The 13666-nt window shown below is 43.3% G+C and overlaps 1 protein-coding gene across 1 annotated transcript in view; it reads right to left on the reverse strand.

The window, feature by feature from the left end:
* Window positions 1–6800: 6800 nt before the first annotated feature.
* The window catches only part of ECM1 (extracellular matrix protein 1), a 32779-nt gene continuing 25913 nt past the window's right edge, over window positions 6801–13666 (reverse strand). The window contains exons 6-7 of the mRNA XM_069218551.1: window positions 10769–10856; window positions 6801–8063 (exon numbers count right to left, since the gene is read on the reverse strand). Coding sequence (XP_069074652.1) covers window positions 7908–8063; window positions 10769–10856 — 244 coding nt within the window. The 3' untranslated portion in view covers window positions 6801–7907. The remainder of the gene's footprint in view (window positions 8064–10768; window positions 10857–13666) is intronic.

Genomic DNA, 13666 nt, shown 5'->3' on the forward strand with positions numbered 1-13666 from the left:
ATGACCCCTTGCTGAATTCAGAGTTTTTTCAGAACTCTGTCTACTTTTCAGAAATGTATAGCTGTCAGGGATCCACCATTGGTTTCACACCCATTTCTGTCACTGACTGGAAGGAGGTTGAAAGCACAAAAAAATAGGAAAAATGGGTAATGTCCCAGTAAAATGCCAAAACTTTGTTGAAAATGTGTTTTTTTTTATTATGGTCTGCCTGTTCCTGAAAGCTGGGAAGAGGTTGATTTTAGCACCGCAAACCCTTCATTGATGCCATTTTCATGGGGGGGGGGGAACAGTCGCTTTCTTCAGAAGAACTTTTCCCCATTTTTCCCCAAAAACACAGAATTAGGCTGTATTTTGGCTAACTACTCGGTCCCCTCCAGGGGAATCCACAAGCCTTGGGTACCTTTAGAATCCTCAGGATGTTGGGGGGGGGGGGGGAGGGGAGGGGGGGGGAAGGATGCACATTTTTTGTGGATAGATTATGTGGACAAAAAAGTTATGGGGACCTGAGCACAAAGAGCACAAACTACCCCAAATAGCCCCCAAAAAAGGCTTAGAATGGGTGGGGGGTGGAAAAGGCCTAGCAGCAAAGGGGTTAGCATACACCTCAAAACCAAAGAGGGACACTCTACAGAATCACAAACACCAAGCGCTTGATCAGAAACACACCGCAGTACCATGGCCAGTTAACACACGCGCACACACATAAATTATATGTTGCTGGTCCCCGACATAAGACACTGACACATTGACTTAAAAATCAAACACACTCATCACTAAATCACAGAAACACACTGAAGAACTACCAGCCCACATTTGTGCTTCACAGAAAAGTACCACGGAACTACCAATGTACGCTCTTGGTCACAGGATAATTGGACAACTGGTTTACACCATGCATAGGACATGATAGGCTACAAATCTCGGACTCACCAGACACCTGTAGCAGAGGCGTAGCTTCGGGGAGGTGGGGGGGGGGGTTACACTCCCTCCCCTCACCCCCAAATAAATGTATTTTGTGATTAATAATTGGGTTAGGGGTCTGTCAGATTTCACCAGGAATTTTTACACACGCAGAAAAAAAAAACACACACACTCTCTCTCCATCTCTGTTTGGAAAGACTTCAAAAATGTTAGTTATTTCACAAAATGATGCGGTTTCTCTCACTTAGTACGCCCACCAATCCGCATTCCTCTCTCTTTCCACTGCCTCTTAAGCCCCTCTCCTGCGCCTTGCTTGTGTATAATGTATTTTAATATCCTGTGCCAGCGTGATATTGGGATATGAAGCTAAAAAAAAACAGTCACACTGACCAAGCTAGCCCCTGACCTGTAGGTCACAAGAGAGGTAGCAGCTTGTGTTTTTATGTGTGGGGCTTTGTATGTATTTGTGTGTGTGGTCTTGCTGGGGTCTTGTGGTCCTGTGGACTCTGTCAGTGGCCACGCCCGGGAACACAGACGCACATAGCAGGACTACATTCACAAGCACCGCTAAGACCACCCACATGTATATACAAACGCACGCATACAAACACAAACTGATGCATCTTTCTCGGCATTTAATACAATTTATATTAAAGATCTTTCAACTCGCTGCTCTATTCGGTGTTTACAATGAACAGGGAATGAATGGAGAAGGCAAATCTCTCCACTGCTCAGCAAAGTCTATGAGGAATGCGTTGCATGGAAGGACAGTGGGTCGGCACTGACCCCTGGTGGAGTCACTAACAAAGTGCAGGTTCCTCTGAATTAAATAGCACAGGGAACAGGCTCCCAGCAGAGAGACGTGTGATTAAGGGTCCTGTGCGGTCAGACTTCCAATTCGTATGCCTGCCAACTCACACTTTGCCACAGTTTGTCACAGAGTATCAGCTCCTTCCATATAGTAACCTGGTGAAAAGTCGATATGAACTGAGGCAAAGGGAACGAGCTGGAAACCACTGCAGAGAGGATTTTCAGTGTGTCTTTCGAGGCTGTGAATAACTGATGTCCATTAAGGGGTTTGAAAACAGATAAGGACACCAGTACAAGCCCCACTAGGCTTGGATTTGGAGGAGAGGTTCTGCTGGGGTGGGGGGGAGCAAACGTGCATCTCAGGTACTTTTCAGCACGAGGCCTGCCCCTCCAAAGCCCCGTCCCATCTTCAGATGGTGAATTGTTTTTACTTAACAGATCTGAATTCAAGGTCGGGTCCACTTCAGCCAAATTGCCCACTCACCCTTGCACCAAGACTGGTCAACATTTTATGGCCAAACGCATGCCCAACCCTTGCGCAATGTCAGTGTCAGACACGCCCACAAAGTACACACATCCATTCTAAGATAAGCGCTCTTTCCACTAAGACACAAGCATCACTGGATGCACCAACTGAGCAAGCCAAAAACCATCCCTAACCCCAGACGCTCTCCACAAGCATGGACAGCAAACCACTCCCATACAAGACTCCCAACCGCGTTCTAAGAAATACTAGGTATATTTACTAAGGTCCAAAATGAAATTGTGATGTTTTGCAGAAAAAGGAAACCTGGCAGGCACCTCTTGTCCCTCCCAATGAGTTCTGCTCCTTTGTATAGCTGTTTGAGGCATCATAGAGACATTGATGTAGCAAGTTTGTCGTTTACCCTAGCGCAAGGAGGGAATAAGGGATCCGAGCTGTTGGGTCAACAGTACAATACTGCAATAATAAGGGTTTATGATACTCCATCACACATCCCTACACAATTAGTCTAAAACCCTCCCTAAGTTACTAACCAGTGACTGTAAGTCTTAAGCATTTATGTGGTGAGTCTTGTAAAGTTCAGCTGCAAACCTTTGACTTCAAGTCACAGAATATGCTGAAGCATCCCTCTTTCAACTAGTCCAGCTGCCTCTACTCACACCCAAACACTGCTGTTTTATACTTTTTAATTATATGGTGATCTGTACAGCTAGGAGGTGACCCAAGTTCAGTAGTTGTACTTGTTACACAGGAGATATAAACAACGCCTCTGTTTTAGTTTCTGGAAACACACGGATCCTACACCCTATTGCATCTTCTTTGGTTACATATCAGAGGAACCAACAAGCTCATTTTCTTGAAAAAAATATCTTACTACCATGTGAGCTAAGTACAGTAGAAGGTGGAAAAATAATTTTCTGGGTTGCTAATGGGAGCACAGAAAAAAACAAACCCATTTGACTTTGTAAGTCTTCATGTTGACAAGGTTGCGTTAGTACAAACTTGAAAATTACAACTCTTCCACTCTAGTGCACAAAACGGGAATTTGTTCGTTTTCAGCAAGGCCTGTCTCTTACCTTACCTGACATTACCAATATATATATATATATATATATATATATATATATATATATATATATATATATATATATATATATATATATATATATAAAAAAGCATGATCTATGTCTCCCAGGCAAGGCCAGTCACCCCAAATCAACACCAGAGACCCGGTGGAAGCCCAGCCCTCCTACAAGGCCAGGTCAGGCCATCTCTCAAAGCACTGACTCCCTCTCCATCAGAAAAGCATCAGTACTAATAACCTTCAAATGCCCAAGTGATATCCCCAGGTCAAAGCCCATCTCAATCCTTGGTCCAGCCTTGACCATGCCTAAATCCTCTTTTCTTGGTTCAGCACTGCATCTAGGCCAGATGTCTGCCAAAGGTGAGACTCCGCCCTCTAACGCTAGACGATGTCTCGAAGACCATGAGCTGCCCGACACCAATAAGGTTAGCACCCCATGCAAGATCAACACACCTTCAAGGTCAAGCGCCCTTTGGAAGTTCACAACACCACTTCCCTGGGCACACTGTCCCAGGCCGGATACGTAAAAGGAGTCTGACGTGTAAAATTATAATCAAAAACATGAAAGACAGAAGTTATTTATTGATTGGAGTTCCTTTCCATCTTTGCTCCTTTTTTTTTTTTGTTGATGTCCCCATTTCTAGGCCTTCTTCTGCTTGTGCTCCACATCTACCTTCTAAGGCCTCCATTTTCCATAGTGACCTCTGCTAGTTACTGAAACCATTGCTTTTGTGCAACCTTCGTGCTTCCTTTGCTCTCTTCTTTCTGTGGCCTCCTTGTTTGCTGCCTTTCTCAGGCTTGTGTGCCCTCCACGTCCTCTCCTTTCTGTGATGCCCTTTTCTTCCCTTAATCTCATGTATCACACCTTGATTTGCTATTTATATGAATGGTGAGGTGTCATGGCAATAACATACAGGGGGGGTTAACAGCATGCTGCTGCTGAATCAGTTTTTGTGTGGCCTTTTAATGCTCTTTTCCATGCATGAGTCACTTGGCCATTCCCAGGGATATTTCAGTGACCTCAGGGTACATCAGTGCAGGACACAGACTTCTTGGATCCCCTACAGGAAGTGATGAATGGATACTTGTTAATTTTGGGTTGAGTTGTATGAGGATCAGCACCCCAGGAAAAATAAATCTCCAACTCGAAGTAAAGTTTGCGGAACAAAGACAGATCATGATTTTTTTGAAAATATTTATTTGACATTTAGTTTTCTTCCTTATCATTTGGCTTCGGCTGGGCAGTTTTCCAGTGGTTGCCAACACAAGCTCAGCAATGTACACATCATCACAGGTGAGGTGTTAAATGGCGAGTAATATCTCAGCAACAAGTGCAAGTTAGGACCAATATAGATTGCTTTACGAAAGGATCCTATAACAGGTTAAAGAGTGAATGTGGTATGAGATGTTGCAAATAATTCTGAGTGCAAGGGTGTTCACTGTTAGATACCTGCTCGGAATTATGATGAGCATTGGGTGAGAAGGGGAGGTCGGCGCACACTTGAGCTCTCTTACATCAAGAAAAGTTGGGTGAACCACTGTGCTTCACAAGCAAGAAGTAAAAAATGTACACCTTTCTACTTGGAGGTTGGAGAGGTGCCAATTGGGAGGGGAGCTAGGATGCATGTTTCCTTGTGTGTGCAAGTCCGTGCATTAAAAGTGCCTCTTCTGAGCCAAGCCGTGAGGGAGACCAAATTGTGTGGAAATTAGAGGGTGATGTAGGGACAATTCACCTGTGGTCTGGTCACTCTAGGATTCTATTGTTATTATTCTGGTGGCCTAGGCAACAGCATCCATCCTGTGTCAGGGGTGGCATTTGAAGCTTACAAGATGGCTGCCGCTGCAGAGTGGGTGGGTGACAGAACACCGGAGAGGAGCAATAGTTGTAGGAAATTGCTACCCATATGACTATTGGAGAAATATGCGAATTCATTCTTAGGACATCTGTATCGCTCAGACTAAAGCAGAGTGCTTTCTAGTGAGATATTTCCACTGGCTCCTCCATTTGCTCTTCAGGTGGTTTATTCAGGGTGGTTAGTAAGGCTGGCAGACATCTGCAGCTGCCTAGGGATGGGTCTGTCCATTTCTTGTCAACCAGAGTCAACAGAAGAGGATTGGTACCATCAACCCCTAAATAAAAGGTATGTCTGGGTTCCCCCAGAGTTCCTCGCTATCACTGCTTCACTTAAAGGTTTTCATGAGGACGTTCACCCATGAGAATGCACTATGCATGGTCCATTTTCAAATATGTGCTGGCAACACCCCTGCTGTGGGACATCTCAGGGAGATCCTGAATAAGAGAATTACTGGGACACATTTACTTAGGAGCAGAGGAGAGCTACCTATGGTTTCTGAGGCCAAGGCGGAGACATGGCAGATTCGATCATAAACACTTTATCCTTCAAATAGCTTAAAGTCCTCTCAATGTCAGTTCCACAGGTGGTCGGTCACCCATGAACCCAGACATTATGCACGAGTCTAACCTCACTATTTCCATCCCGATGAATGATGTCAAGAAAAGGAACGCCTTCCTTATGAGGATCTGCAGAGTTCCCATAATCCTCCAGGCTGACCATTCTTGGTGGGACTTGAGTGCATGGGCTCGATCCCTCATAGATCGCCCACATGGGAGTTCTAAAAAAAAAAAAAAAAAAAAAAGGATATGTGACAACTCAGATAATCCAAGCTCGACTGCCATAGTCTGTCCTCTCCTGAGATCATCAGACCGTTTAACACCAGCATTGAAAGCCCTCTATTGGCTCTCAGTTGAGTGGAGGATAAATTGCCAAGACCTTGACATCCAGCAATTGCCGAATCCTCTGCCAGGACACAATTGAACAGAAAAAAGCATACGATCACATCCTCAAGACCTATGCCCATGGCCCTGGAATGCATGCAACTTTATTTAAGCCCAAGCGGAGTCTTCACACCTTCAAGAACAACTCGAATGAGGCTCTTTCTACAGTGACTTACACCCTTAATACTACTGCATGGTGCTGTACCGGGTAAAAAAGTGTTACGCAGCGGCATGAAGGTACACTCAATTTAAGAAAGGACCCTTATAAATGCTTGACCTGGTCATAACAGTCTTGGACAGGAGGGAGCTATAATTAGGAGAAAAGGTGAAATTCAGTTGAAGAAAAGGGAGAAAGTGTGATACAGCTTTATAGCACTTGAATGTAGTTCCTCATGAGGGCAGATGCCCAGTAGACCATAGTGCCTTGAAGCATAATAGGATCGGTTACAAATTGGGTGCATTAAATCAAGTGTTAATTTATGTACTAATGGGAACAGTCTTCATGGGTCACTTTGTATCACTGGATGGACCTATCCGGTCTTGAGGTGTGCTTGGTAATGTCGTGTTTAGAGCTAGGATCTTTTGTTTACTTTTAGCATTACATGAAATGTTTATGGAAGAGTCATCAACGTGTTCTTGTCTACCCCAGTCAGGCCTAAGCGAGGCACAGTAAAGCACTCCAAGAACCAGACGCGACTATAACATGTTTTTTTTTCATTCATTTTATTAAGAAGATTTTATTAATCTCTTATGTAGTTTTTACAAAATAAAACAGTATGTTTCAAATGAGTGAAAGCAGTGCAAACAGCATGTGACATGTACGTTGGCAAGATCCATCTGGGCGTGGGGTGCAGCCAACTATATAAAAACTGTACGCTGTGGACAAGACTATACTGGAGTCGAGTAGACGTTCACCACCGCAAGGGTTGAGGCTACTACCCCGTCATGAGTGGTGCACGACCATGCACACGCACAGGTAATACTAATGCGGTCCCTAGGAGCATGGTCCGACAGTTTGATAAGCAGACCATAGACACCACTGCATGCCTTGCCGCTATACGCACACATACACAGTGGCACGCCACGCTGGTGTTACAACAGAGAATGCAGTGTCCCTATATAAACCACAATGTAAATCCCAAGTATACACACTGAGGCTTGCCATGGTGGTTGATACAATATATTGTGAAATGCACTACATACATCATAAAATAACTTCTCAAAATACATACTATAGTGTGCCATGGGTGTGTAGAAAGCACCCAGTGTGGTCTGTGACTTATTCTGCACAGGGAGCTTGCCAGTGGAAGCATTAAGTCCAAAGCTATGCATAACACCATTCGTCACACTTATAAAACTCTTAGTGGGGCTCCCTGGTAAGTGCTACATGTGCATTTCCGGGGTGCAGAAAACCGAGTGGGCATATGGAGACACTGGCCATCGCAGAGGGACCATATATAAACATATTGATGTTTGATAAGTGCCTTGGTCCTCCAGTCTGCCAATTTCTCTACACAAAAGGTCCTAGTGCTGAAACAATATTTTCTAAAAACAGAGGTTAAGCAGAGAAACAAAATACTGACTACAGGGAAGACCAGCCGCCTGACCATCCTCTGCTGTTTTTCCACTTTTCCTTTCATTGCAGTGGCTTTGGGACGACACCTCCAGTCGTGTCATTTAAGTAATATACTCCTAGGTCAATGTATGAGTCTACCTGGTTTCCAGCCACCCGGCAGAGCTCTCTTTACAACAAATGCTTGAATATAAAGCTTGGAAGTCTATAGAGAGAAGAAACGTTGGTGATCCAGCCCTTAATACTCGCTTCCTGAGTTGGCCACCACGATGTTCTGCAGGTAGTTGAGATTGAAGCACTTGGCTCTTTCAGGCTCCAGCTTACTGCAACATTTTTCGGTGTCCTTCCAAGAGTCTTTCTTGGTGGAACAGAGCACCTCAATAAAGGAGGCCTTCTGCAGGAAACAAGAAAAAGTGGACATGTCAGAGTCAATTGTACAGGGCAGAGCAGAGCTATTTGTAGTGGACTGAGCAGTTCGGCGCAAATCACAGTATTCTCAAATGCAAGCAGGAAATCAGGATGGAAACCGCTATAAGGCATTATGCACGAATTGATAAAAATTTAACAAAAAGCACATTGGCTACCGTTGCTCTCAATTTTTTCACATTAATGGCTATCTAGGTCACATGTTATGACTATCACTGCTCAAACTACTCTATGACACCCGTTATCAAATCAGAATATATCACAACCAGCAGTGCAAGGGCCATGGGCTATGCTAGATAATGCTGTAGCAGATGCTTGAGCGTGAATGATTTCTTACTTACATTCCTTTGCTTTCCAGCTCTTCAGTCCAGATTGAATAAGATTTTTGGATGAGCGCACTCCTGTCGAAATAAGGCGTCCAGGTGATAAGGGAAAACTAGAGGATGCGGAAACGTGCTAACAAGGGAAAAGCCAGATTTATGTTTTTTCAGAAACAACATGAGGTTAGAATTGCCCTGGAGGTCTGCGGTGTGGGAAGGGAAGAGTCCCAAGGTTTTGAAACCACATAAGACAATGGGCATCTCCCATACATGTCCTCATAATTTTAGTGATGCACAGGAGATCCGCGGTGATAGAACGTAGGTTCCAGAAGGAACACAAGAAGCGATCAGATGCTGAAGACATGTTCTGTGGAACGCACTAAGAGAGACACGCATTGCCTTAAAGACAGTTCACTTGGCGCCTGGGAGTCTATAGTGAAAAGAAAGGTGTTCGAGGATGGCAGAGCAGTGAGGCACCCTAGGGTAAGACACACAGCAGTTTTTTAAATGAACTCAAGGCAGTGTGTAATCTGGTAGAGCATGTTAGTTGTCTCCTGGGAGATTATAATTTACTGAACAGCCTTACTGCAGTGAGGAGGATGAAGAGGACTGATTTTACAGTGTACACAGAAGTATTAAAAACATGCAGACGACTGATCTGTTGGGAGAAGGAGAGGCGGTGGTCCAAGATAAATCCAAGATTTTCTTGCGAGTCCACCACAATGGTCAAAGGCACATATCCCCCAGCCACTAAGAAAGCCCATGCAGTAAGGGGGGACCTCCAAGGTTCCCTACTTTGTCACCATTTAGTTTTAAACAGTTTGCCTTCATCCAAGAGGCATTAATGATCAGGCATGACCAATGTTTCTCTTATGCAAGGCCGGATCATTCCAAAAAGAAGGACACCATTGAGAAACTAAAAGCCGTGTGAGTGATGCTAACAGGCTAAAATAAACATTGAATAATGTTTGGCTCAGATAAAAGCTCAGATGAACTGCACAGGCTAGAAATTTGAAGGATGACTGGCATGGGCCAGTGTGAACTCATGAGTCCTCTCACCTAGAAATAAAGTAAGCCATGCAGGGTCGAACCTTGAATCCAGAGTTGCTCAAGGAGTCAGTAAGAACCAGAAAGAGGGTCAAATGCAGCTCTGAGAGTAAACTACACCAGGGCTGCTCAGGCCCCATGATTAACAATCAGACACAGATTCTAAGAAAGAGCAAGAAGATTACATAAAGATGCCAAAAACCAGTTGGGATGTAGTCGGGGAGTGCACTGCTTCCATTAAAAGGACATCTGTCAGTTGACTTCTTTGTTAAGAAGAATGTTTAAAGGGAAAGAGTTACAAAAAAGTAGGCCTGAAGTTGAGAAGCTTTGGATTTGTCTGCTGAAGGTTTTTTTTTTTCCCCAAAGAAACAACCATGTTCCCTCGTTTAGGCCCAACGAAGACGCAAGGTAAGAGCAGGAGCTATGAGGTCTAGTGCTATAGTCACATCTAGACAGGTCACGGGTCTCATGGATAGCCAGATGTGATGGAGAAATAAATAAGAGCATTTACTGCGAGCAAAGGACACATATAGGAAAGATGGAGGAAGAGAAAAATGAAAAAGCGTCACAAACGGAGAAAGTGGAAAGCTGCAAGAGTGAGGTGAAGGGGCAGGAAGTGTCTGCAAATGGATTAAAGAGGCCCGAGATGGCTTCAGGATTATGCTGCCTCAGTATTCTTTGCTCGCACATTTAAATACAGCAGCTGCGTGTTTCAGAGGAGAGCTTTGGGCACCAAAACCTTTTTACTCACAAATTAAGCACTGGTGGACCCTGATAACCAAAATGTCCTGGAACCATGGGGAGTGAGCATGTAAAAAGTTGTTTCCAGCTGCTACAATGCATTTGATCTCACCAGTGAAAACATAGTTACTCTGGTACCACTCCGGGATTTTTTTAATTCAAGCAGTTTTTTCCCTCAGAGTAGAAGTTTGCGTCCCATGGCACACAAACAGGCAACCCAAGGTTAATTTTTATTGGTGCGTGTCCGGAATATTGAAGAATATGGAGGGGCCGAATATTGAAAGGCAAGTTTGTATAGATTTTCCCTACCTAACTCTGAAAGTATGTACCTTGGTGATAAATATATATCTTCTAGATATGTAGACGTGGACTTTAAAGACGTAAATCCATAATGCCCACTGTGCACTTACCTCTTCGATGTTTTGTCTCTCAATATTCTGGTCAACATATTGTGAGCCTTCAATATTCTGCTTTAATAGCCCCTTCCATAATTGTCCCTGTTCTTTGTTAGAATAGCCACATAAATACTGTATGCGCCAACCCAGTATCCAGAGCCGCCACCTACCTTTTCTTCGGCACATTGTACGCCCTCCTCCGTCGGCAGCTGGCAGCACTCGTCAGTCAGGGTTTTGACTAGCAAAGGAATTTGTTTCCTAAGAAGGACACCAAAACAAACACTTTGTCACTCCTATAAAAATGGTGCTATTTTACTATGATTCATATGCCACAAATCATTCTGTACATGGATATCAGCCATTCTGAATAGTCATTTATGGCGATTTACACATGCGGGAAGGGCGAAATTATTCTTTTTACGCCCAAAACAAATTAGGGGGGGGGAGCCAAATTTAAAAAATAGGCCAAAACAGCAGACAAGAACAAGTAAGTAATGGAGGGGTACAGTTAAAATAAATATACTTATTGGGAAGGGAAATGTTAAAAAAGAGGGGGCACAAGTTCTTCTCCATATATTACACGTATGTACAAAAAAAAAACAATTCAGTAGGTGGTGCTGTACTGCCATATGCTGGAAAAACTAAATTATTTTTATTTTAATCTGCAAATGATGTAAAAACAGTGTAACAAACTAGAGAAATTAATATAAGGAGATTCTGACATCAGTCTTCATGGTTAATTTAAAAATAATTAATGGATCTGAAAATTAATCACATGCAACCAATAAAAATGGGGTTGGGTGGTAAACCAGAAAGTGAGGGTTTCTAAACTCAGAATATGAAAAATACCTGGGATCTCAAAGATCTGGCTCTTTGGTGTGAAAAACAGAAGTGGACTAAGTATAAACTACTGCCCTCCTATGGCCTTTAGGTGGAACACGCTGCCACTGCTACAATCAATGTTTTGTCCACAACATATTTTACCCAGAAAAGTTCAGAAGGTGATAAGCTCTGTAGACGGCTATTCCACACATTGCATTGCTTTGGGGCAAAGGAAGTTTGACGGAATAGAAAGGGAGACACAGTACCAATTCTGCCCTTGAGGAGAATGGAGCTGTGAGCAACCTTAACACTTTCTTATACAACAGGGACACAAAATGATGTATTTAATTTCCAAGTAACCGCATGAACTACCGTCTCCTACCACAAGTCGGCATCACCCCTTAGTCTCTTTTTGATCACACCAGTCGAGGCCCTATCAATATAAGTTAATAATAATATATAGCTACAAAAACTTTACGAAGGGCTTAGGTTGGTTGATCAATAATGGCTAGGAAATAAAATCTCATAAACCAGGAAATGGACCAGTTAATGTTGAAACCTAACTTTAACTCCCACTCCTGCTTCTTCATAGCCCCACATGTTCTTTCACACATACAATGCTACATTATATAATATATAATACCAGTAAGAAGGTGTGACTAACTTTTAGAAATGCATTCAGTGCCAACTAGAAACTGATAAAAGAAGGAACTAACTCAAGCACACAATACATTCACTGTAAATGTATGGTGTTATATAAGGAGAAATGAATAACAAAGGATGTCGCATCATAAGCGTGCCAAGAACTATGCATCACTTCATCACAAACTTTAAATAAAGAACAGTACCTACCAAGATAAAAAAAAAACAATCGCCAGTAAGTTTTTTTCCTTTCCACTCCACCAACTTACTATTCTAAACATTTAAAGTCTGACACACTCCATCAGTTTCTCATTGCTATCCAACTTTGACGCAAAATGGGCTGTGGGCTTTATGGTTAAGTTGGTACCTTTTCTGGTTTATTGCCTATTGTTTTGCCTTCTAACCAATTATTCACCCACATCACTTTCACTAAAGTGTTTTCTTTGAATTTAGTTTTTTTGTGTGCTTTAAAATACAGTGGCATAGTGAGAATGCACCCAGGCCTGAATGTGGTCTGTGTCCTATGTTAGGACTGAGACGTCACTGCCCAGTAATTACTGAACCTAAAACTCTCTAGGGCAGTGGTTCCCAACCATTTGACTTATGTGGACCCCCCACTTTATCATTACTGGAACCCAGGGACCCCCACTATATCATTATTGGAATCTGGGGACCCCCCCCCCCACAGAGTCATTACTGAAAGCTGGGGACCTAATCTGTTAATATTATTTAATTTTCTAAGCAGTCGCGGACCCCCTGAGGAGACTTCACGGACCCCCAGGGGTCCTCAGGCCGCAGCTTGGCAACCACTGCTCTAGGCAGTAAAGACTCGTCACTGAGCCTTTGATGAGCCTTGATGGCGCTATGCATTAATGAACATTAATGGGCCCCCTTAGCATTGTTCTACCAGGACATGACGTCCCCATAGAAGTTTTTCGAAGGACAGCCTGCGTTAAAGCATTGCTCTGTGGGCTCCACACAGAGTATCAGTATTTGATAACATAAGGAGAAATATGTGTTTTATATCTCTCTTGCTGTTATCTCACAACAAGAAAGCAAAAGAAAAATATTATGAACAACACTACAATTACAAAATTGGTGAAGTTAAGAGTTTGCCTAAAGGCATCTTTTTTAACCTCTAAAGTTACTGGATAACACGGGTGAGATTAAAATACCGAGCTTTGTTTGTGCCTTTTTTGGGTCAAGCGCCAAGCGCTCTGGCCTGTTGTAATCTCTCTGTGGGCTTTTAACCATGTCCACTCTTGCTCTCCATTCTTTGTTGTGCTTGTTTTAAATGCTTCATTTTTATTGGTGCATTTTGTGAAATGTCCCTCCTTTGTGTGCTGAGTTCCCTCCTAGGCGATTTCACTAAGCGGACATTTTTGTTGGCCATCACACTACATCACGCTTCCTCCTGTTACAGCGTGTGATGGCCTCTCCTCCGGTTACGGTTTGCCTTTCATCCCAGCCGTGATCCTTTTTAGACATTGATGCAGGGAGCCAATAACTCTGACGCTCATGGCGGCCGCGGCTTTTTGAATTGACTTGCTTATGTCAACTGTTTTACTTTTCATCTTCAATGTATGTGGCAAGAAAGTCCAGTT

The sequence above is a fragment of the Pleurodeles waltl genome, chromosome 12 (genome assembly GCF_031143425.1).
Source record: "Pleurodeles waltl isolate 20211129_DDA chromosome 12, aPleWal1.hap1.20221129, whole genome shotgun sequence".
NCBI classification, from domain to species: Eukaryota; Metazoa; Chordata; class Amphibia; order Caudata; family Salamandridae; genus Pleurodeles; species Pleurodeles waltl.